This window comes from Muscardinus avellanarius (genome assembly GCF_963383645.1).
Source record: "Muscardinus avellanarius genome assembly, chromosome: X".
NCBI lineage: Eukaryota > Metazoa > Chordata > Mammalia > Rodentia > Gliridae > Muscardinus > Muscardinus avellanarius.
In genome coordinates, this window is record NC_137792.1 from 87,366,110 (window position 1) to 87,389,236 (window position 23,127).

General features: G+C 38.6%; 1 protein-coding gene across 1 annotated transcript in view; it reads right to left on the reverse strand.

The window, feature by feature from the left end:
- The window catches only part of IL13RA1 (interleukin 13 receptor subunit alpha 1), a gene marked incomplete at both ends in the record, with an annotated part of 73,077 nt that overhangs the window by 16,227 nt on the left and 33,723 nt on the right, over positions 1-23,127 (reverse strand). The window contains 6 exons of the mRNA XM_080718402.1: positions 3,212-3,296; positions 8,509-8,605; positions 12,559-12,691; positions 12,965-13,015; positions 20,243-20,394; positions 22,228-22,415. Of these exons, the coding sequence (XP_080574528.1) occupies positions 3,212-3,296; positions 8,509-8,605; positions 12,559-12,691; positions 12,965-13,015; positions 20,243-20,394; positions 22,228-22,415 (706 nt within the window). The remainder of the gene's footprint in view (positions 1-3,211; positions 3,297-8,508; positions 8,606-12,558; positions 12,692-12,964; positions 13,016-20,242; positions 20,395-22,227; positions 22,416-23,127) is intronic.

Here is a 23,127-nt window from a genome sequence, read left to right on the forward strand (position 1 = left end):
CTCAAACAGAATGAGCAAGAGAATTCTGAAATCAGTCCTGGGTCAAACCTTACCTTACCAATACTTAGCTGAGTGGCCACAGCTGAGTTATTTAACCTCATTGGTCCTACTTCTCCATCTGTAAAATGATACTAATAGCACCTACTTGATAGGATGGTTAAGGCAATAAAAGGAAATCACTTATACTATCTGGTACATAACAGACTTTGAATAACTGGTTACAGAAGCTTCGGTACCTGTACAATTCCCAACTTTCAGTATCTATCACAGTAGCTATTGAAATGAAGAAAGAGGTAGTGAAAATTCCAAGAAAAATATCTATCACCGTGATTTTCAAAATATGGACTACAGAATATTTTACCAGGACAGAAATCATTTGTAAGCTCCTGTTAAATATGTAGATCCCTGGGACTCAATCCCTGACCTGCTGAACCAAAATTTCTGCAGACAGGGCTCAGAATTCTATTTCATACAAGTGTTCCAGTTGATTATGATTCAACTAAGGTTGAAGAACTGCTAGTTGCCATAGTGACCCCATTTATATACAATCATTGCCTCATCAGCTATCAGACTTGTGGAGCTACATGCCTAGTGGTATCCTATCTCCCTGGGTCTAGCAGTGACCCATTGTTTGTGAAGATGACTTAGTGAAAAATTGATTCTGAAGAAGCCTTTCCTGACAGCCTCCCAGCCTCCATGCCTTTCTTCCCTAGCCAAATCTCATCATTAGCATTGTGAATTACCCATTATTATGAGATTTGGGGATTAAAGATGAGTGGAAATTGTGTGTGTGTGTGTGTGTGTGTGTATGTATGTGTGTGTGTGTGTGTGTGTGTGTGTGTACACACTAGGATTGGCTCCAGGGGCATTCTACCTCTGAGCTACACCTCCAGTGTTTTATTTTTTTAATTTTCAAACAGAGTCTGGCTAAGTTGCAGAGTGACTCGCTGAGTTACTGAAGCTGCCCTTGAACCTGTGATCCTCCTCTCTCAGCCTCCCAAGTACAGGCATGTGCCACAATGCCCGGAAATTAGTATCAATAGAAATACTCATCACTTCGATTTATTAAGCACTTACAATGTGTCAGGCACCAATTTCTATTGACTATTGTGTATTAAATTAATTGAATCCGCATAATAACACTAGAGGCAGGTGCTATTGTTACCTCCACTTGACAAATGGGAAAACTGAGTCACAGTGAAGCTACGGAAGTCGCCTAAAGTAAAAAAGCCAGTAAATGACACAGCAGAGATTTGAATGCAATTTCACTCTAAAATCCAAGCTATTATCTAGCGTGTTTTGGTACTTCCATAAAATAACTGCCCTGTGCCTGTTATTATTAAATTTAAGATATATACAGAAACATTGATATTTATTTCATTTTGTGTCCCTATTATTTCATAGATAAGTATATCACAGAAGCCTGTAATGTTTTAACTTGTTAGCTACAAATTCTAGCATAAAGCTGAGCATGGTGGTGCACATCTGTAATCCCAGTATTTGGAAGGCTGAGACATGAGGATCACAGGTTCGAGCCCAGCCTCAGCAACTCAACAAGACTTCTCAGCAGCAAGTGAGACCCTGTTTCGAAATTTAAGAGTTAAATAAAATAGGGCTAGGGAGTATATCTTCAAGGTAGGATGATTCTGGGTTGAATCCCTACTACCCTCCCACACAAAAATTGAAACCAACTCCAATAGTTAGGTAAGGTCTGCTCTACTTCCATGTGTTTAGAGTTCAGTCTCTGAGACAATTTTAAGAGTCTATTAGTCTATGAAGCTAATTTTACAAAGCAGGCTCTTCCTTCTGTATGTTTGTATAAAATATTTCACCTGCCCCAGAAAGAGAAAGGAGCCCAGAGATTTGAGATGGGCAAAGTGCTTTGGAGACTTCTTAGTTAATATTCTTCACCTGATATACAACTTAAATCTACTTTTTCTATAATTCTTTAAACAAAACATAGTTGAAAATAACCAATTTATTTCTTTTTTGGTATTGTAGGTTCAATCTACATCCTGGCTCTATTTTGTTTCTAATTTTAAAACATGGTCTGCCAGGCGTGGTGGTGCATGCTTCTAATTGCCGTGCTTGAGAGGCTGAGACAGGAGGATGGCAAAGGTTCGAAGACAGCCTCAGCTACTTAGTGAGGCTCTCAGCAATTTTGTGAGACCCTATTTCCAAATAAAATATAAAATAAGTCTGAGAGTATAGCCTGAAGGTAGAAAACCCCCTGGGTTCCATCCCCACTACCACAAAAAATAAATAAATAAAACATGGTCTAAGTTACAAAGGGCCTTGTTAAATTGCTAGCACTGGTCTTGAGCCTTCAATCCTGTCTCAGCCTCCCAAGTAGTAGGATTATAGGCGTGTGCCACTATGTCTAGCTAAAAATAACCAATTTCAAAATGAAATTGTGATACATGGTACAACATAGTAACCTTTTTTTGTACTAGGGATTGAACTCAGGGGCATTCTACCTGAGCTACACGCCCAAGCTCCTAATTTTAAACAGGGCCTTGTCAAATTGCTGAGGATGACACTGAATCTGTAATCTTTTTGTCTCAGCCTCCCAAGTGTTGGGATTACTTGTGTAGGCCATTGTGCCCATTTCAACATGGCAAACCTTGAAAACATGATGCTAATTGAAATAAGCCAGATAGAAAAAGACAAATATTGTATAATTCCACATATATGAGGCCCCTAAAAGAAGCAAATTATTAAGACAGAAAATAGAGTTGACAGGGGAGAGGGGAATTATTGTTTAGTGGGCACAGATTCTGTTTGGAAGGATGAATAAGTTCTGGAATTAGATAATAGTGATGGTAGCACAACACTGTAAATCTACCTAATAACAAACTGTACACTTAAAATGATTGAAATAAGCCGGGCGTGGTGGCGCACGCTTGTAATCCCAGCATTCGGGAGGCTGAGACCAGAGGATCGCGGTTCGCGGACAGCCTCAGCTACTTAGTGAGGCCCTCTGCAACTTAGTGAGACCCTGTTTCAAAATAAAGAATAAAAAATAGGGCAGGGGGTGTAGCTCGGAGGTCAAATGCCTCTGGGTTCCATCTCTAGACCCGCAAAAAAAAAAAAAAAAAAAAAGATTGAAATAGCAAATTTTACATTATATCTATTATGCCACATTTTAAAAAAATCTCAAAGCCTCAAATAATATCAACTTTCACCCCCCCTAAAAAGAGTCAGTGCGTACCAATGTATCATCATTCTGGTCTCCAAACATTTCTTTAAAAATCTTTCCAGGATCAGGAATTGGAGGGAATATAATAATCTTGAGCCTGTAAGAAAACAGAGACATTTTAGATCAAAACTTTCAGTAAATATAAGAATCCCACTTAAATACAGTCATATTAAAAGAAGATATGGACAAAAGTCATGATATACAAGTGAATTTGAGTGACAAGGCAGTTGGAAAAACGTCCTTTAAAAGGGTCATAGGAAGGTCCTAAATTCATTAAGTTTGGATGGAGCAAATGGACCAAGAGGATAAGCAATGTACCTTTGTACTGTCATTTAAATAATAATAGTACTTTAAATAGATCAAAATGAAGCTTGCTTTTTATAATATGGGGGTGGACAACTCAGGAACATGGTACAATTCTCTTTTTCTTTCTTCTCTCCTCTCCTCTTTCTGAGCCTTAGAGTCCCCTTAGGTGGGCCTGCCTCATCTCTCAGGGAGCACAGTCTTTGATCCTCTTCTCTAGTACATCGAACTAGGTTTCTCATTCACTTTATGATCATCTTCTTTTAGTCTTTTTCAACTCATATGCTAAGGACTCCCCAAATCATATCTCCATCCTTGAGCTCTCCCATAAACTCCAGATTTGTGTATATGATTGCCTATTTAACATGTCCATCTGGATAACAGGCATCTCAAATAATATGTTCAAAACTGAAGTTTTCACCTTTCTCTGGAAGCCCTAGCATTCAGTTATTCAAGCCGAAACTGTAAGATGTGCACTGGAATCCTCACTCTCCCTCCCACCTCCACAGATATGCAGCCATCAACAAGTCTTATAGACTGTATTTTCAAAATATATCCTGCACCTGACCACTCCTTACTGTTCTGTGGCTAACCCTCTAGCATAGGCTGCTTTTATCTTTCTTGCAAAACACTGCAATGTCTCCTAATTAACTGACCGGCTTCCATTTTGCCTGTCCATTCTTTACTCAGCAACTATAGTGATCTTTTATAGACCAGTACATCAGATCACATCCTTCCCCTTGCTTAATGTGCTCCAATGTCTCCTCTTATGCTTAGGATGAGATCTCAGTTCCTTGCTATGGCCTGCACGATTTCATCTGCCCTTGTCTCCAGCTACTCTCCCCCTTGTACATTCTACTCCAACCAGACACACTAACCTCACTCCAGTCCGAGGACCTTTGTATTTTAAGTTCCCTTAGCCTACTATGTTCTTTGTTTAAATATCTGGATGGCTCACTCTTTTATTTTATTTAGGTCTCTCTCCAAATGTCTCCTTCTAGCCGGGCGTGGTGGTGCATGCTTATAATCCCAATACTTGGGAGGCTGAGGCAGGAGGACTGCAGGTTCATGACCAGCCTCAGCTAATTAGTGAGGCTTTCAGCAACTTAGAGAGACCCTGATTCAAAATAATGAAAACTAGGACTAAGGGTTGATCTTGGAGGCAGAATGCTCCTGGGTTCAATTCCCAGAAAAACGACAAAAAATTTCACCTTTTGGAGAGGCCTCTTCTGACCATTCTATATAAAATATGTCTCCTCTCACTGTCTGGCCCAACCCCTACCAACTTTAATTCTTACTATGTGAAATCAGTGTGTGTGTGTGTGTGTGTGTGTGTGTGTGTGTGTGTGTGTGTGTCTCCCTGACTAGAACATAGATAGAGACATTTTCTTGTTCACTACTACAATCCCAGCACTTAGAACAGGACCTGGCACATAAACAGACATTCAATACATAATATGCATATTGAAAGAAGGTTTCAATAAACATTGATAAAACAATGTTGATAAAACATTGGCTCTGGATCCAGCTTAATAGCCTTATTTTGACTTGAGGTACTAACTACAAGTGTAAATATCAGCCCATACAGTGAGATAGAGAAAATCAAACACTTTTAAGTATTGAATACCATATATTAATGACAACCTGGTGAAGTCTTCTTTCCAATAGCATTAACAACAGCCTGATTTGCTGATTTTTTTTTAATGTTGAAATCTAACACAGGGCTTCAAAAATGCTAAGCAAATGTTCTACTGCTGAGATATAGCCCCGAGATTGACACTAGGAGAACTCTACCTCTTAGCCCTTTTTTCTATTTTGAAATAGGGTCCCTAAAGCTGCAGCATCGGCCTTGCCTCATGGCAGGCTACAATGCCAGCTTCTAATGTGGAAGCCCAGCAAAGACTCTTAAAGGCAACAAAAACAAAGGGCCAAGTGACATTCAGAGGCAAACCAATCAGAATCACTCCAGAATTCCCAAACCAAGTCATAAAAGCCAGAAGGACTTGGAGTAACATATTCCAAACTCTGAAAGAAAACAACTTCCAGCCAAAAATTTCCTACCAAGCAAAACCATCTATCAAATTAGATGGGAAAATAAGAAGCTTCCATGATAAACAGAAACTGAAGAAATTTATGTCTTCAAAACCAACATCTGAGAAAATAGTCAAGATTAACTACAAAGAAGAAATAGGGAATATACACCAGAACCAGAGAAACAAAATTTTCCATACACCAGACAACTAAGCAAAGAAGAGTAATAAGTATTTCAAACAAAAATAAAATTTTAACATGTTAGGAATTAAAAGTTATCACTCAATAATCACACTGAATGTAAATGGCCTCAACTCCCCAATAAAAAGACATAAAGTGGAAAAGTGGATTAAAAACCAGAATCCATCCATCTGCTGCTTACAAGAAACACACCTGACAAGTAAAAATAGGAACAAACTCAAGGTAAAGGGCTGGAGCAAGGTAATTCATGCTAACAGAACTTGAAGGCAAGCAGGAGTAGCAACTATGATATTAGACAAGTTAGACTTCAAAATCAAACTTATTAGAAGAGACAAAAAAAGTCATATTTTACTGGTAAAAGGAATAATCCAGCAAGAGGAAATAACAATAATCAACATCTATGCCCCAAACATAGGTGCTGTTACTTTCATAAATCAAACTCTTTGTGACATGCAGTCACACATAAATCCCAATATAATAATACTGGGAGACTTCACACCTCTCACAACACCAGACCAATCTTCCAGACAAAGGGTCAGTAAAGATGCCTCAGAACTAAAGAACACCATTAATCAAATGGACCTGTTGGACACATATAGAATATTTTACCCAACTACAGCGGAGTTTACATTTTTCTCAACTGCTCACAGAACCTTCTCCAAAATAGATCACATCCCGGGACACAAAATGAGCACTAGAAAATTCAAAAAATGTTACATACTTCCCTGTCATTTCAGATCATAATGGAATGAAACTAGAAATCAACTATAAGAAGACCCAGAGAAACAACATAAACATGTGGAGACTGATCACCACACTTTTGAATGATGAATGGATCATAGAAGATGTAAGAGGTAAAATCAAGAAATTTTTAGAAACAAATGAAAATAATGATACAACATATCAAAACCTCTGGGACACTTTGAAGGCAGTATTAAGAGGAAAATTTATAGCACTGAGTGCTCACATAAGAAAAACAGAAAATCTTCAAATAAATAACCTAACAACACACCTCAAAGCCCTTGAAAAGCAGGAACAATCGAACCCTGAAGCCAGCTGAAGACAGGAAATTAGAGCAGAAATTAATGAAATAGAGAATAAAAAAACAATACAGAAAATCAACAAAACCTAAAGCTGGTTTCTTGAAAAAGTTAACAAGATAGATAAACCACTAGCCAACCTAACTTAAAAAAAGGGAGAATCAACCCAAATTATGAAGATAAGAGATGAAAAAGGAGACATTACTACTGACAGTGTGGAAATCCAGAGGATTATCAGAAACTACTTTGAAAAACTATACTCCAACAAAATGGAAAATCTCGAGGAAAGTGACAACTTTCTAGATAAATACAACCTTCCTAAACTGAGTCAAGAAGATATAGAACACTTAAACCAACCAATAACAATCAAAGAGATTGAAACAGCAATAAAGAACTTACCATCAAAGAAAAGCACAGGACCAGATGGCTTTCCTAGTGAATTCTATAAAACCTTTATAGAAGAGCTAACCCCAATACTCCTCAAACTATTTTATGAAATATAAGAAACTGGGACTCTCCCAAATACATTCTATGATGCCAACATCACACTAATACCCAAACCGTATAAAGATGGTTCAAGGAAGGAAAACTACAGGCCTGTATCTCTGATGAACTTGGATGCAAAACTATTAAACAAAATACTAGCAACACACATTCAAAACCACATCGAAAAAATCATACACCATAACCAGATAGGGTTTATCCCATGGATAAAAGGCTGGTTCAACATATGAAAATCAATCCATGTAATTCATCATATAAACAGAATCAGAGACAAAAATCACATGATCATTTCAGTAGATGCGGAAAGAGCGTTTGACAAATCCAACATCCATTTATGATTAAAACACTGCAGAGAATTGGAATAGAAGGAACATACCTCAACATCATAAAGGCAATCTACAATAAGCCCACCGCCAACATCATATTAAATGGGGAAAAACTTCAAGAATTCCCCCTAAAAACAGGAATGAGACAAGGATGTCCATTATCACTACTTCTCTTCAATATAGTACTAGAGACTCTAGCCAGAGCAATAAGGCAAGAAAAGGAAATCAAATGAGTGCAAATAGGAAAAGAAGAACTCAAACTTTCACTATTTGCACATGACATGATACTATATTTAGAAAACCCAACAAACTCAACCAAAAGGCGTATAGAACTGATCGACAAATTCAGCAAAGTGTCTGGATACAAAAATCAACCTTTAAAAATCAGAAGCTTTCCTGTACACCAACCATAAATCCACTGAAAAAGAAATTCAGAAAACACTTACACTCAGGATCTCCCACAAAAATTAAAATACTTAGGAATAAACTTAACCAAGGAGGCAAAAGATCTCTACTAAGAAAATTATAAAACATTGAAAAAAGAAATCAAAGAAGATCTTAGAAGATGGAAAGATCTTCCATGTTCATGGACTGGCAGAATAAATATCATTAAAATGGCCATCCTTCCAAAATGATCTACAGTCAAAATGCTTTTAATATACTGACTAAATATAGAAAACATTTCTTGTCCTGTGGGGAGATGGAGGACAGACACCAAGTGGCTTCATATATTATTTTTAAATTCCTTGAGCATGTGGAGCAATGTCTGCAAGAATTAGAGTAAACTGTCCCCACTTCCACAAAAGAAAAACCAAAACAAAACATAAAATAACTATGCAAACAGTAGTAACCATAGCAACTGCGCTAGCAGCAACTGTCAAACCTGCCTGGGCAGGTGACTTACCTTTTCAGGTAGAGCAGAAGGACTATGATTGCACTGGCAACAATGACTGGAATGATGAGTAGCATGGTTATATAGAATGTGGAATTGGGCTTTTTACCTAAAGAATGGGAAGCAAACAAAGATGTGAGAACTAGAAACATTTTAGTAATAAGCCAGGCAACAGCACCATTAGATTGTGAGATCACAGCTATTTATGCTTCCTACCACAAACTATCTTCCCAAACCCTTTTTATATGCATTTTTTGTATGTGTGTGGCACGGGTGATTGAACCCAAGAGTGCTCTACCTCTGAGGTACATTCCCAGACCTTTTCATTTTGAAACAGGCTCTCACTAGCTTACCACACACTGGTCTTGAACTTAGGATCCTCCTGTCTCACCCTCTCAAGTATCAGGATTACAGGTATGTGCTACCCTGCCTAGCTAAATTCTTATCTTCTACCTTAATAATTAAAAAAAGTCTAGCTCTGGTGCCTGAACTTTCCTGGATGAGTGAACACCTTAAACATTATCTGTAATCAGGATATCTTTCATTTCAGACTTTATTAAGAAAGATGTATTGATTAAATGTGTCATCTCATTAATAGCGGCTATCTTTTCTTATTATTTACTTACACTACCAGAACACCTAAAGAAGCCAGTAATGGTGGCATACACTTGTACTTCAGTACTTAGGATGCAGAAAAAGGAGAATCACAGGTTTGAGGACAGCCTCAGCAATATAGTGAGACCCATAGCAATTTAGCAAGACTCCCATTTCTAAATTCAAGAATAAACAAAAGGGCTGGGGATATAACTCAGAGGTAATGCCTCTGGGTTCAGTCCCTAGTAACAATAAAAAAGAAACATATAAAGTGATACTAACAACTACTACTACACTACTATTATTCTAAGAATGTCTACTAAATGTCTGGTACCATACTAGATACTTTGATATACTTATCTCCTATCTATACTACAGAAGTAATATTATCTCTACACAGATGAGACTGAGGCGGAGAAGTTTATAAACTTGTCAAAAGGATTTAGTAAATGTTGGAGTCAGGTCTCAAATATAATATGGTTTAATTCCAAAGCCTACCTTCCTAAACCTACCACATGGAATGTCATTTTTCTATTTATAAGTTCAACTTTCCCACTAGAGCATGAGCATCTAGAAGGCATCATGAGGGCCTAGTATCATTGTTTAGGTGGCCTCTGACACCAAGTGATTCCTGCCTCCTGACAATGACACTCTTATGTAATCCTCTGTCCTTGGGCACAGGCTGCACTAATTGACTTGCTTCCAAATAATGGCACAGCAGCAGTGCTAGGAGGTTATTTCCAGGATTAAGTGATAAAAGACCAAGGTCTCCACAGTGCATGTTACTCACACATTCTAATGTAGATCACTCTCTTAGGGAAGCCAGATTTCATGTCAGGAATAGCCCTATGGGGAGGTCCAAATAGTGAGGAACTAAGGGAAGTCTCTGTATTAGTTCCCAAGGCTATTCTAACAAATGACCAGGAGCTAGGCGACTTAAAAGAATAGACATTTATTCTCTCACACTTTGGGAGGATAGAAGTTCAAATCATGGTATTGGCAAGCTGTCCCTCTAATAGCTCTAGACATGAATCCCTCCTCACCTCTTTCTAGCTTCTGGTGGCTAAGTGCATCACTGTGCTCTCTGCGCCAACTCTACATAGCCTTTTCATATGTGTCTGTGTGTCTGATCTTTTTTTTTTTTTGGTGGTACTGGGGTTCCTGGAAGCCCTTCTACCTCCGGGCTACACTCCCAAACCTATTTTTACATTTTTAGTTGGAAACAGGGTCTCCTAAGCCAGCGCGCGCGGCTGGCTTCAAACCTGCGCGATCCTCCTTCCTGTTTCTGCCTCCCAAGCGCGGGGATTACAAGCGTGCGCCACCACACCCGGCTATATGTCTCATTTTTTTAGAAAGATATGAATTCTTATATTAGGGGCCCACTCTAATCCAGTATGGCTTCTCCTGAACTCAATCATAGCTGCCAAAACCCAATTTCCAGATAATGTCACGTTTATAGGTATGGGGGTTGAGACTTGCACGTATCTTTTTTGGAGGAACATGATTAAATTTGCTACAGCCTTTACCTAGCAACCAGTGAAGAACAGAGGCTTTACAACAGTCACATGATAAGCTGAAGTTTATCACATGATAAACTCCAGTGCCAGTCAAGCCCTCAGATGAGATTACAGTCCTACTTGTAGCTTCACTGCCACTTCATGAACTATTCATAGATTTTTGTTTGTTTGTTTGTGGTACTGGATATTGAAGCCAGCCAGGGCATTCTACCCTGAAGGTACACTCCCCAACCCTTTTTTATTTTTTATTTTGAAACTGAGTCTCTCTAGGTTTCTGAGGGTGGCCTCAAACATACTATCCTACTATCTCAGTTCCCCAAATACTGATATCACAGGCATGTGTCACCATGCCCAGATTATTCAAAGATTCTTGACTAAAATAAAATTTGAGATGAAAAATATGCACTGTTTTAAGTTATTAAACTTGGGGTAATTTGTTACGTAGCAATAGATAACTGATATAACCATGCCTGGTACCTAGCTTATTCGGCCTCTTAACCAATAGGGAAGTGACTTCCTTCTTCAACAACCAATCTCTCTGACTTTTACACAGCTCTTTTAAAATTTCTTAACTTGGTTCTCTATCATCCACTGAAGCCACAAAAAAAAAGAAATTATTCCTTTGACAATCCCACAAATATTAGAATTCAGCAATTATGACTTGTCAAGGTGATTTTATAAGTTGTTCCTCCTCACCAAGTTTTAAGGTTCTTCTACATCCTGATTACCCTTTCCAGTGTATTCCAGTCTGCCAATGTATCTCCTGCAACCTGGCATCTGGACTGAAATACTGTGCACTTCTTTTTTTGTTTTTGTTTTGTTTGGTTTTGTTTGGGTGTCGGGGATTAAACCTAGGGGCATTCTACCTCCAAGCTACACTCCCAGCCCAATTTTTCATTCTTTATTTTGAAACAGGGTCTCATTAAGTTGCAGAGGGCCTCACTAAATAGTTGAGGTTGTCTGTGAACCGTGATCCTTCTGTCTCAGCTTCCCAAGTACTGGGATTACAAGAGTGCACCACCAGACGTGAGTCTATAGTACACTTCTGATGAGGCCACACCACTTAGCCCCACCTGGCAGGTGCCCCTTGTGCTGGGGGGCTGCATCAGCACTGCTACCAAGTTCATGCATGCTTTTTAGGGATATGTGAGATATTTAGGGATATTGGTTCCCATCAAGATTGCAGTCCAGTAAAGCCCTGTTTGCAACTCCACAACATACAAACAAAGCTCAGGACTTTTCAGTCCTGTACTTAAGCCTGGCTTGCTCCACGTCTCCACTAGCACTCGCAAATAATTTTTTTTCCAAACCAAGACACAGGTTTATCTTTATTAAATGCCATCAAGATCACTGCTTCGCCCCCCTTCCTCCCCCTCCTCCTCCTCCTCCTCCTCCTCCTCCCCCTCTTCTTTGCAGTACTGGGGAGTGAATCCAGTGGCATTCTACCTCCAAGCTACACTCCCAGCCCTATTTTTTATTCTATATTTTGAGACAGGATCTCACTGAGTTGCAAAAGCCCTCACTAAGTAGCTGAAGCTGTCTGCAAATTTGTGATCTACCTATCTTAGCCTCCCAAATGCTGGGATTACAAGCATGCGCCACCATGCCAGGCTCACACTGCTCCCCTCTTGATGCTATCAGCTAGCATATAGGATAGTCCTCTAGCATGGTGCCACCTGCACATTTGATCATGCCTGCTTTCTATATGTTTGTTAAAGTTGTCAATGAAGGTGGAAATAGGACAGAAATTTGGACTGTGTTTTTCTAACAAGCTATATATTGTCAATTAACCCTGGGTAATTTGATAGCAATTAAACAGAAATAAATTGTGATTATAAGTACTCTGTATATCAAAGAAGCATGATGATCCTCTTCCCCAGTCTTTTTTTCTGCTTTAGCCTAGCTTCTAGGTATCAAGGCTTTAAATTTTAACAAAATTCTGTTTTCTTACCTATACTCATCTCTTGACTCCAATCACTCCAAAGTTTGTCGTCCTCATAGCATAACTTATTTGTTTTGGCTCTTATTCTGACTGTATAAAAAGCATCAGGAAGAACACCAGGAACCATGAAACAAATTGTACCCTTAGATATAAAATAGAAATACACAAAGAATATTACTAGCTTATTCTTCTTCTGCTATTGAATCATAAGAGAACTATCTGCCAAATTCTGTATATGATTAAGACTTTGGATTGCAATTCAAATTATCTGACTTTGACTCCTGAAAAAACTGGCAATGACCCACAGAACAAGAGTTGTTTTTCCTAAAGCAGTTCAAATTTATGCTGTGCTGGCCTGCCCCACACCCAGTTACTTGGAGTCTAAGCTCAAATAGCTAAATCTGAATTTACTGACCTCTATGTTATTTCTCCGAAATTCAGGATTCTGACATTTGTCCTCGTCAACCTTAAAAATAAAAAGAATGAGTTCTAAATTTTTAGAATACATTTTGCTGGACGTAGTGGTGCACATCTATAATCCCAGATCTTGGAGAGACTGTGATAGGGATCGCAGGTTAGAGGCCAGCCTCAGCAACTTGGTGAGACCCTGTTTTAAAATTAAAAAATTAAGCCGGGCATGGTGGCGCACACTTGTAATCCCCGTGCTTGGGAGGTTGAGACAGGAGGATCGCACAGGTTCGAAGCCAGCCTCAGCTACTCAGTGAGGCTTTCAGCAACTTAGTGAGACTCTGTTTCCAAATAAAAGTATAAAAAAAAGGTCTGGGAGTATAGCCTGGAGGTAGAAAGCCTCTGGGTTCCACCCCCAGTACCACACACAAAAAAAGAAATTAAAAAATTAAATACAGATGGGGGTATAGATCAGAGGAATAATGCTCCTGGGTTTAATCCCCAGTACCATACCCACACATATACACATAAACACACACACACACACACACACACACACACACACACACACACAACACGTTTTGCATCATTTAGTCGTTATTTGTAATACTGGGGATTGAATTCAGGGACATTGATACTCTAAGCCACATACCCCAGCCCTTTTATTCATTTGTTTGTTTGTTTTTAAAACAAGTTCTTGCTATTTTGCCATATTATGTCCTTAAACCTGCAATCTTCTTATCTTGGATTTTCATTTATTAGGATCATAGGCATGTGCCACATCACTTGGCTCATTAAGTCATTTTTAACAAACTTTCCTTTTGTCCCATTAAAAAGAAGACTAGAAGCCGGGCGAGGTGGCGCACGCTTGTAATCCCTGCGCTTGGGAGGCAGAGACAGGAGGATCGCGCAGGTTTGAAGCCAGCCACGTGCACTGGCTTAGGAGACCGTTTCCAAAGGAAAATGTAAAAAAATAGGTCTGGGAGTGTAGCCTGGAGGTAGAAGGTTTTCCAGGAACCCCAGTACCACCAAAAAAAAAAAAAAAAAAGAGGACTAGATATAGTGGATAAATTTTGGTCTTTTAATCGTGCTAGGTCAATTACTATTCAATGAGAAAACAGAATCTTGACCACACCTCATACTATTCACAAGAACCAATTACAAATATATTGCAAATATAAATATGGAAAGTAAAATCATTGAGTAACACATAATAGGCCTTAAAATGAACTCATAGAACATCTTTATGACCAAGAAAGACATTTCTTAAACAGTATCAAAAAAGCCCCATTAATAAGCAAAAAAATTTTATAAAGTGGCCTATTTTGTTTATTTTTGTGGTACTGGTGATGGAAGCCAGGGATATTCAATCTTTGAGCTACACTCACAGCCCTTTGTATTTTTTGTTTTGAAACAAGGTCTCTCTAGGTAGCTGAGAGCCTTATTATGGTTGCTGAGGTTGTCCTCGAACTTGTGATTCTCCTGTCTCAGTCTCCCAAGTATTGGGATTATAGATGTGTCCACCATGCCTAGTTAAGTGGTCTACTTTAAGTGCAAAACTTCCACTCATCAAAATATTTTTACTTAAGCCGGGTGTGGTGGTGCAGACTTGTAATACCAGAGCTTGGGAGGCTGAGACAGGAGGATCACACAGGTTCGAAGCCAGCCTCAGCTACTTAGTGAGGCTCTCACCAATTTAATGAGATCCTGTTTTCAAATAAAGTATAAAATAGGTCTGGGAGTATAGCCCAGAGATAGAAAAGCCCCTGGGTTCAATCCCCAGTATCACAAAAAACCAAAGTAATTTTTAATTTATTTACCCTATTGGGAAAATAAATAGGCAAGACAAAGAAGGGAAGATCACATTTGCAATTTCTGACAAAGGTCTTATATAAACTTTTTTCTCTGCAAATTGTTATGAATATGACAATATTACAAAAATACTAACATAAGACTTGAATAGGCACTTTACGAGAATATGTGCAAACTCCCAGTAAACATACAAAAAAGCGCTCAACTTGATCATCAAGGAAACATAAACTGAATCCACAGATGATGATACACACACCTACTAGACCATAACACATGTTGGTTAGGACCCGAAGGAAGCATCTAGAAGTCTCAATTTCTGCTTAATATTGTAAATTGGCCCAATCATTTTGAAAATTATTATTATCTACTAGAGATAATCATATATAACTTTATGACCCATTGATGCCTATATATGTCCAATAGTAAGTGAATAATCATACATTTCTGTTCATAATATCCTAAAGTGAAAACTGTCCATACCCATGAGAGAAAAGACAAATCAAAAGTGGTATATTCCCACAATGGAATGCAATGGGAATGAGTCATCTGCAACTATGGGAAACCATACTAGAGAATCTTATAAACACACTGTTGAGTGAAAGAAGGCACACACACACACACACACACAAGAGTACATTCTGTAGAATTCTATTTATAGCAAGCTTTAAAAGCAGCAAAGAACCAAGTCTGTGGAATTAAAAGATAAGATAGTAGTTGCTCTTTGGGAGAGAAACAATTGAAAGAAGACATGGGAGCTTCTGGGGTGCTGGTTACCTAGGTGAAAAGTCATTTTTGAAAATTATTTATGAGAAATCATTGAGCTAGATGCTAGAATCTATATAAATTTTCCATAGTAGATTATATATAAATAAAAAGTTGGATTTTTTGTGGTACTGAGCATTGATCCTAGAGCCTCATGCATGCTAGGCAAGCATTCTACAATTGAGCCACACCACCAACCCAATAAAATGTGTGTGCATGTGTGTGTGTGTGTGTGTGTGTGTGTGTGTGTGTGGTACTGGAAAGTCAATCCAGGGACATTCTACCTCTCAGCTACAACCCGGCCCTATTTTATTTTGAAACAGGAACTATCTAAGTTTTGGAGAGTCTATGTTGCTAAGGCTGGCAGTGAACCTGCCATCTTCTTGTCTCAAGTTCCCAAGTACTGGGATTACAGGTCTGCACCACCAAACCCTGCTCAATAAAATGTTTTTGAGAGGGTAGAGAGAGCGAGTCATCGTTATTGAATCTATAAAATACAAAAAGTGAATAGGCTTGAAGAAAGTAAAATGCAAAATTCTCATCCACACAATTTAAGTCACTTGCTATCTGGTGAAAAAAATCAGTTCCTTAAATAAAAGTATTTTTTTAAAAAGAGTGAGAAATCAATGCATGATAATCCATTATTTAGCCAGGCGTGGTGGAGTATGCTTGTAATCCCCGCCATGCTTGGGAGGCGGAGACAGGAGGATCGCGCTGGTTCGAAGCCAGTCTCGCTGTCTTAAGAGACCCTATTTCCAAAAATAAAAAAGTATAAAATAGGTCTGGGAGTGTAGCTCGGAGGTAGAAGGGATTCCAGGAACCCCAGTACCACCAGAAAGAAAGAAAGAAAGAAAGAAAGAAAGAAAGAAAGAAAGAAAGAAAGAAAGAGAGAAAGAGAAAGAAAGGAAGGAAGAGAAAATCCATTATTTAGTTTAAACAGTCAAGTCCTATCAGAAATGCCTCAGCTGGACATGGTATCAAACTCCTGTAAATCCCAATACTTGGGAAATTGAGACAGGAGGATCAAAGGTTCAAGACCAGCATCAGCAACTTAGTGGGGGCATAGGTCAAAAGTCAAAGATAGAATACTACTAGGTTCAATCCCCAATAACAACAAAGGAAGAGAGAGGGAAAGGGAGGAGAGGGAGAGAGAGAGGAGAGAGAGAGAAAGAAGAGGGGGGGGATGAGAAGCCTCAACATGAAACAAAGCCATTAATTGTGGCATTCATCACCATTCACTAAATAGTATCTACCAGCATTTGTAAAAAGCTGAAAGATGAATGGAATAATGAAGAATCATGCCTTCTAAATTACGTACAAGGACAGAGGAAAAGCATTTGGAATCAGAGGCCTGCAGGAGTATTACAAATGTCAACTACCATTTGAGGGATCAAGTTGCAGACTGGTGACCCTCCTCCCCAGGCTCATTCCTCAAATGTATAAATTCTAAAGCTAGAAAATCATTTGGTACATTTAAGTCACTAGCTCCTGTTCAAATGTAAATTTCCTTGCATAATTTACCAGCTACTCCATACCTCTGAGGGAAGGAAAACAAGGGCACACAGCACGAAGTAGATAGTTTGCAGGGCTGGGTTAGTAGAAAACACAAGTCACTCTTTATTTCTGATTCTGTCAATGAGGTACCTCCATCCATATCACCTGTGTGATGGTACCCCTTCAACCTCCTCAAAGAATCTTACAAAAAGAAAAAATATCCAACCAGCAGAGCTCAAAATCAGTGAGCATACATAGAAATGATGACATTCTACAGGAGGAAAGAGCTGATGAACATCTGCTAGGAGAATATTAAAACTCAATCACATAAACAGTTAATTCAAAGTAGACTATGGTTCTGATTTAGAACTAACTTCCATAGTACATCTGTTATTTTTAGTTTACAAGTTTGTACAAAATTTTAATAAGACAACACAACTTTATTAGGTGATAGCTATGCACATGGTGGTACACCAAGTATTCTTGATCAAAGTTAAATACATGAAGACCAACCAACCTTTGAAGACATGTGGACTTAGTAGCTGTGTGGCCTGGAACAAGTTACTTAACTTTTCTGAGCCTTCATAACTCAGAAAGATGTAGGTTACAATAGCGTCTGTTTCATGAGTTGTTACAAGTTTGTAAGCACATAGAATATCTTTCTGAATACAAATAAATGATGGCTATTATTAAGGGAAAGTATTGAAGTGGTTTCCAGTAGTTAATACTACTAGCTTTGGAATTAGAACTTTGCCTAAACCTTAATTCTACAGCTTACTAGAAATGTGACCTAGGAGTAACTATGTTTTCACATTTGTAAAACAGAAACCAAGTTAATGTGAGCTACAAATGAGACAATTCAGATATAGCACTTACTAATATATCCAGTACATAGTAAACATTCAGTACATTTTAACTGCTATTAGAAACAAGAATAGCACAAAGCAGACTCTGACTCTTTCCACCAGGAGTTTATATTTTCAATGGAGAAAAAAGTCATACATTTTATCAGGTTTTAAGCAGCAGGTCATAACTGAGGGGCAAAATGAATTAATATAAGTAGCATGAGTCTCAGGATTCCACACAGAAGGAAAGATTAAAGGCTAGAATCACCAGTAATATTTCAGTTTTGAGACAAATAGTTTCATTGTAAATCCAAGCATCACACCCCTCCCCACGTGAGTCTCTGTGGTATTTCTTGGGGACACCATGGTTTCTGGTATGAATGATTGTCACATTTTGGCTAGCAGATTCATCTGCAAATGTCCAGAGAGCTCTGTTCTGCTATAGACCTGACCCCTCCCCTCTGGAGTTACAGCCTGTCAACACTGGCTTATTTTAGTAAGCATTTTGAAAGTTTCATGATGAGCTAAAACAACCCAACTAAAGAATTTGCCCACATAAAAGATGTCAGGCTCCTTTAAAAGCCAGCATTAAGTCAGGTGTGGTAGAACACACTTGTAATCCCAGTACTTGGGAAGCTGATACAGGAGAATGGGTTCACAGACAGTCTCCACAGCTACTTAGTGAGGCTTTCTGCAATATAGTGAGACCTTGTTTCAAAATGAAGAAAAGAAATAGGGCTGAGGGTGTAGCTCAGAGGCAGAATGACCCTGGGTTCCATCCCCAGTACCGCAAAAAAAAAAAAAAAAAAAAAAAAAGAAAAAGAAAAAGAAAAGGCAGAAAAAAACATTTTTTTTTGCATTTAACATCTAAAACTCAAATGCACAAGGGCCCAAGCAGGTAGAAAACACGTGAATGGTACAGTCTTCATGGTCTTGAGGCGCCACCTTATGGAAGTACATTTTGAGGATGGCATGATTTTAAATCTAGGCCAAAAGTTATCATTTAATAATCAAAGAAACTAACCAACCCCCATTTTATGGTCCCAACAAAAATGTATAAGGATCTGGATTGTGACCTCTTCTTTTTTCTCCCTTTGGTACTGGAGATTGAACTCAGGGGAATTCTATCTCTGAACTATACCTGCAGCCCTATTTTATGTGTTATTTGGAAACAGGGACTCACTAAGTTGCTGAGGGTCTGGCTAAGTTGATAAAGCTGACTTTGAACCTGTGATCCTCCTGTCTTTGCCTCTCATGTACTGGGATTACAGGCCTGCACCATCAAGCCTGGTTTGTGACCTCTACATGATCATAACAAAGGGACGAATGCCCTGACATTATACCACATTCTGATCAAGGCCCCACAAGGGTCTGTAATGAGTATGTTTTTTTTTCTTCATGAAGTTTGCATATTATAAAATTATTATGTAAATGAGCAAGTAAATTCCAGAACATTAGATTCTGAACAGAATATATATAATCCATTAGTGACTACTCAAATTTGATTACTTTCCTTGGCACAAACTCCAAGAAAACAGACTGGACTTATCAGTTTCTGAGCATCTATATGCTCTGATCTGTGCCTGGTGCCTAGACATCTTTTCCTACTATATTTTGACCACATTGATCTCCTTGTTTTTTCACACATGTCAAGCTCATGCTTTCCTCTGTCTTTGTGACATGTTTGCCTCTGTCTTTGGAATTGCATGCTTGCAATTCCAGTACTTGGGAGGCTGAAACAGGAAGATTGGAGTTTCAAGGCCAGCCCTGGCAACTTGGTGAGACCCTCAGCAAGTCTATGAGACTCTGTTTAAAAGTAAAAAATAAATATGGGCATTGGTGGTGCACACTTGTAATCCCAGTATCTGGGAGGCTGAGATAGGAGGATCGTAGGTTCACAGCCAGCCTCAGCTACTTAGTGAGACTCTGTTTCAAAAAAAATAATGAAATAGTTCTAGAGCTGTAGCTCAGAGGTAGAATGCCCCTGGGTTCAATTCACAGTAGCAAAAAAAAAAAAAAAAAAAAAAAAACTAACTTACCCAGTTATATACTTTATTCTAATATGTAAGCTTCAGGAAAAAAAAAAAACATGTTCATCAGGTATCAGGTTCACTGACATCCCTAGCACATAAAAGTTCCTGGTACATGGTAAATAGTTAAAAATTTTGGTGAGCAAACAAATTAATGAATGGCTTGAACCGATACTACCATATATCCTCAAACCTTACAAAATACCCTATTTTAGACAGAAAGTTTTATTATTGACTGGTTACAAATGTAAGACATCTATTTCATTGATATTTCAAAGTAAGAAATTAAAGTGAAATAAAAATATCCAAAGAAAAACAAAAACAATCTAAAAAAACACTTACGTAGAAATGACTATGCATCTCAGTTTGGCTGTTATTGACTTCCACTTCATAAGATAAGCATCTGCTACTAAAATTCTGTGGATTTTCCCATTGCACATATAAGACACCAGCTTGGAAGAAGAGATTTGTAATACATGGAGGGCCAGGTCTCACTGAAAGAATAAATCAAATTAGTTTCCAAAGTTTACTTTATTTTATATGTATGTGCGTATATATGTATGTATATGTGTATATACATATATATATATAAAATGTGCATATGTACACATAATAAATAATGAAGATTCACAAAGTTAAATCAAAATAGGACTGATACTTTTAATGACTTTGGATGATCAGATATATAGTTTTATTTATTTATTTATTTTTTTTGCAGGTCTGGGGATGGAACCCAGGGGCATTCGACATCTGAGCTACACCCACAGCCCTATTTTTTGTTCTTTATTTTGAAACAGGGTCTCACTGAGTTGCAAAGGGCCTTAGTAAGTAGCTGAGGCTGTCCAAGAACCACGATCCTCCTGTCTCAGCATCCCAAATGCTGGGATAACAAGCGTGTGCCACCACACCCAGCTAGATATACAGTTTTAGAATTTCTGATTAGAAGCAATCAGTAGATTAAAAACTGCCTAGTAAAATGAATTTAAGGAACAGCTTTGGGAGCATATGGTAAATGTCATAATCTCTGCATTTGATTAGACAATGCCCAGGTTCTAATCAGAAAATCTAGCTGTAACAGAGAGAATAAAGAAAAGAAGTACCTGCATCTAGATATGCTTTCTTGATGGGGGTACCAAGGATCGAACCCAGGAGTATTCTACCTCTGAGCTATACCCCAGCCCATTTTATTCTTTTTATTTTGAAACAGCATCTAAGTTTCTAAAGACCTCATTAAATTTCTGAGGCTTGTTTCAAACCTTTAAAACTCCTGTCTCAGCCTCCCAAGTACTGAGTTTGCAGGCATGTGCCACCACCACACCTGACTCTAGATGTGCTTTTACCTAATAGGTAACAATGATCCAGTTACAAGGGGTTTCGATTAGCTGTCACTCACTCACGCCAAAGACCACAGTTAAAATATTACCCTAGTCTCCAGCATATGCCATAACATGAATGAGCACTGAAGACATTAAGCTAAATGAAATATACCAATCACAAAAGACACTTTTTGCTTTGAAACAAGGTCTTTTTAGGTTACTGAGCATCTCACTTAATTGCTATGGCTAGTCTTAAACCTGCTATTCTCTTGTTTCAACCTCTTAGATACTGGAGTTACAGATGTGTACCACCACACCCAACTTTGAGGTCCATTTCACATTGGTCAATATTCAAGTGTTTAGTATGAATGACCCTGGGTTCAATATCACGTATCAAAAGATTATTCCTAATATCACAACTGATTATATCAACTTTAATGTAAGCTTTTTCTATCTAAGAGATTTTTCAGGAACTATATGAGCATAATGAGCAAAAAGAATAGATCCTAGAGTCAGACAGCCTGGGTTCCAATTTTGGTTGTACAGTTATTTGCTCAAAATCTGTGTACTCCTAAGTAAACAAGGGCAAGCATCTGATATGTGAGGTCTTAATAAACAGAATTCCCAAGCTTGCTTCTTTAAAAAGGACCCTTAAAGAAAGATCTATGTGAATACATTCTCTTGATTTAGGAAGATCAGATGTTAAAACCAGAATTAGCCGGGCGTGGTGGCACACGCTTGTAATCCCAGCATTGGGGAGGCTGAGACAGGAGGATTATGGTTCTCAGACAGCCTCAGCTACTTAGTGAGGCCCTCTGCAACTCAGTGAGACCCTGTTTCAAAATAAAGAATAAAAATAGGGCTGGGGGTGTAGCTCGGAGGTCAAATGCCTCTGGTTTCCATCCCCAGACCCACAAAAAGAAAGACTAGAATTATCATTATTTTTATTGACTGTTCAAAAGATATAACATGACTTTATCCACACTATCCTTTAGGACTTTTGAAACTTACCATGGGAAGTTAACGGCACTACATTGAAGGATGGCCTAATTTTTCCTGCATCATCCTTGACCATTATTTGGACACTGTGTTGTTCAAAACTGGAGTCTTTCACTTTAGTCAGATCAAAGGAACAACCGATGTGTTGACCTTCTCTATAGATGTTTTCACACTGAAGAATTTTTCCCAGGCTCTTGTGCCTACAAGAAACAACTTTTTGCATTATTTTGAATAAGGCATTCATGAGATATGGGAAGAATGATTTTAAAGATTGAAAGAGATGTCCATTTTTAGGGTTTGTCTGGTGTGTGTGTGTGTGTGTGTGTGTGTGTGTGTGTGTATGATACTAGGAATAAGAACATTGTACTAAAGAGTTGCATACCCAGCCCTTTTTTATTCTTTGTGGCATTATAGATGGAATACAAGGTGTTACCGACTAGCTCAGTTCTGTGGGGGGCAAGTCCACTAGCGGTCGGGGGCCTCAGAAAGATGGGACAAAAGGCAGGCGAAGTCCTGCAGATCCTTATCTGCAGCGGTCCTTTTCCCTCTATGAATTCTTTAAGTTTTTAGTCACGACGCTTTGGAAAAAGGACCTGAGGTGGACAAAGGCTTCTTGAGCCAATGACACTTTATTATGAAAAACCCAAGAAATTTATACACTTCACCAGTAAAGTTAAGAGAAAGGGGGGCGGGTGTCTCTCAGCTGGCTGTTGGCCTTTGAAGAATTAAATTCTGTTTCTCTCCAAGGTCTTGCAGATAAGCAGCTCCAGGTGGCAGCCTCCCAGGATAGTCGAGGCTTGGGAGCTTCTCAGGGGAATCTTCTTTTAACCCTTCCTGGAACTTTCCATCTTTTGGGCTCAGTTCATATAACAAGTGTGGGGAGATTGGGTAATTCAGGTATTGGCATCTTAT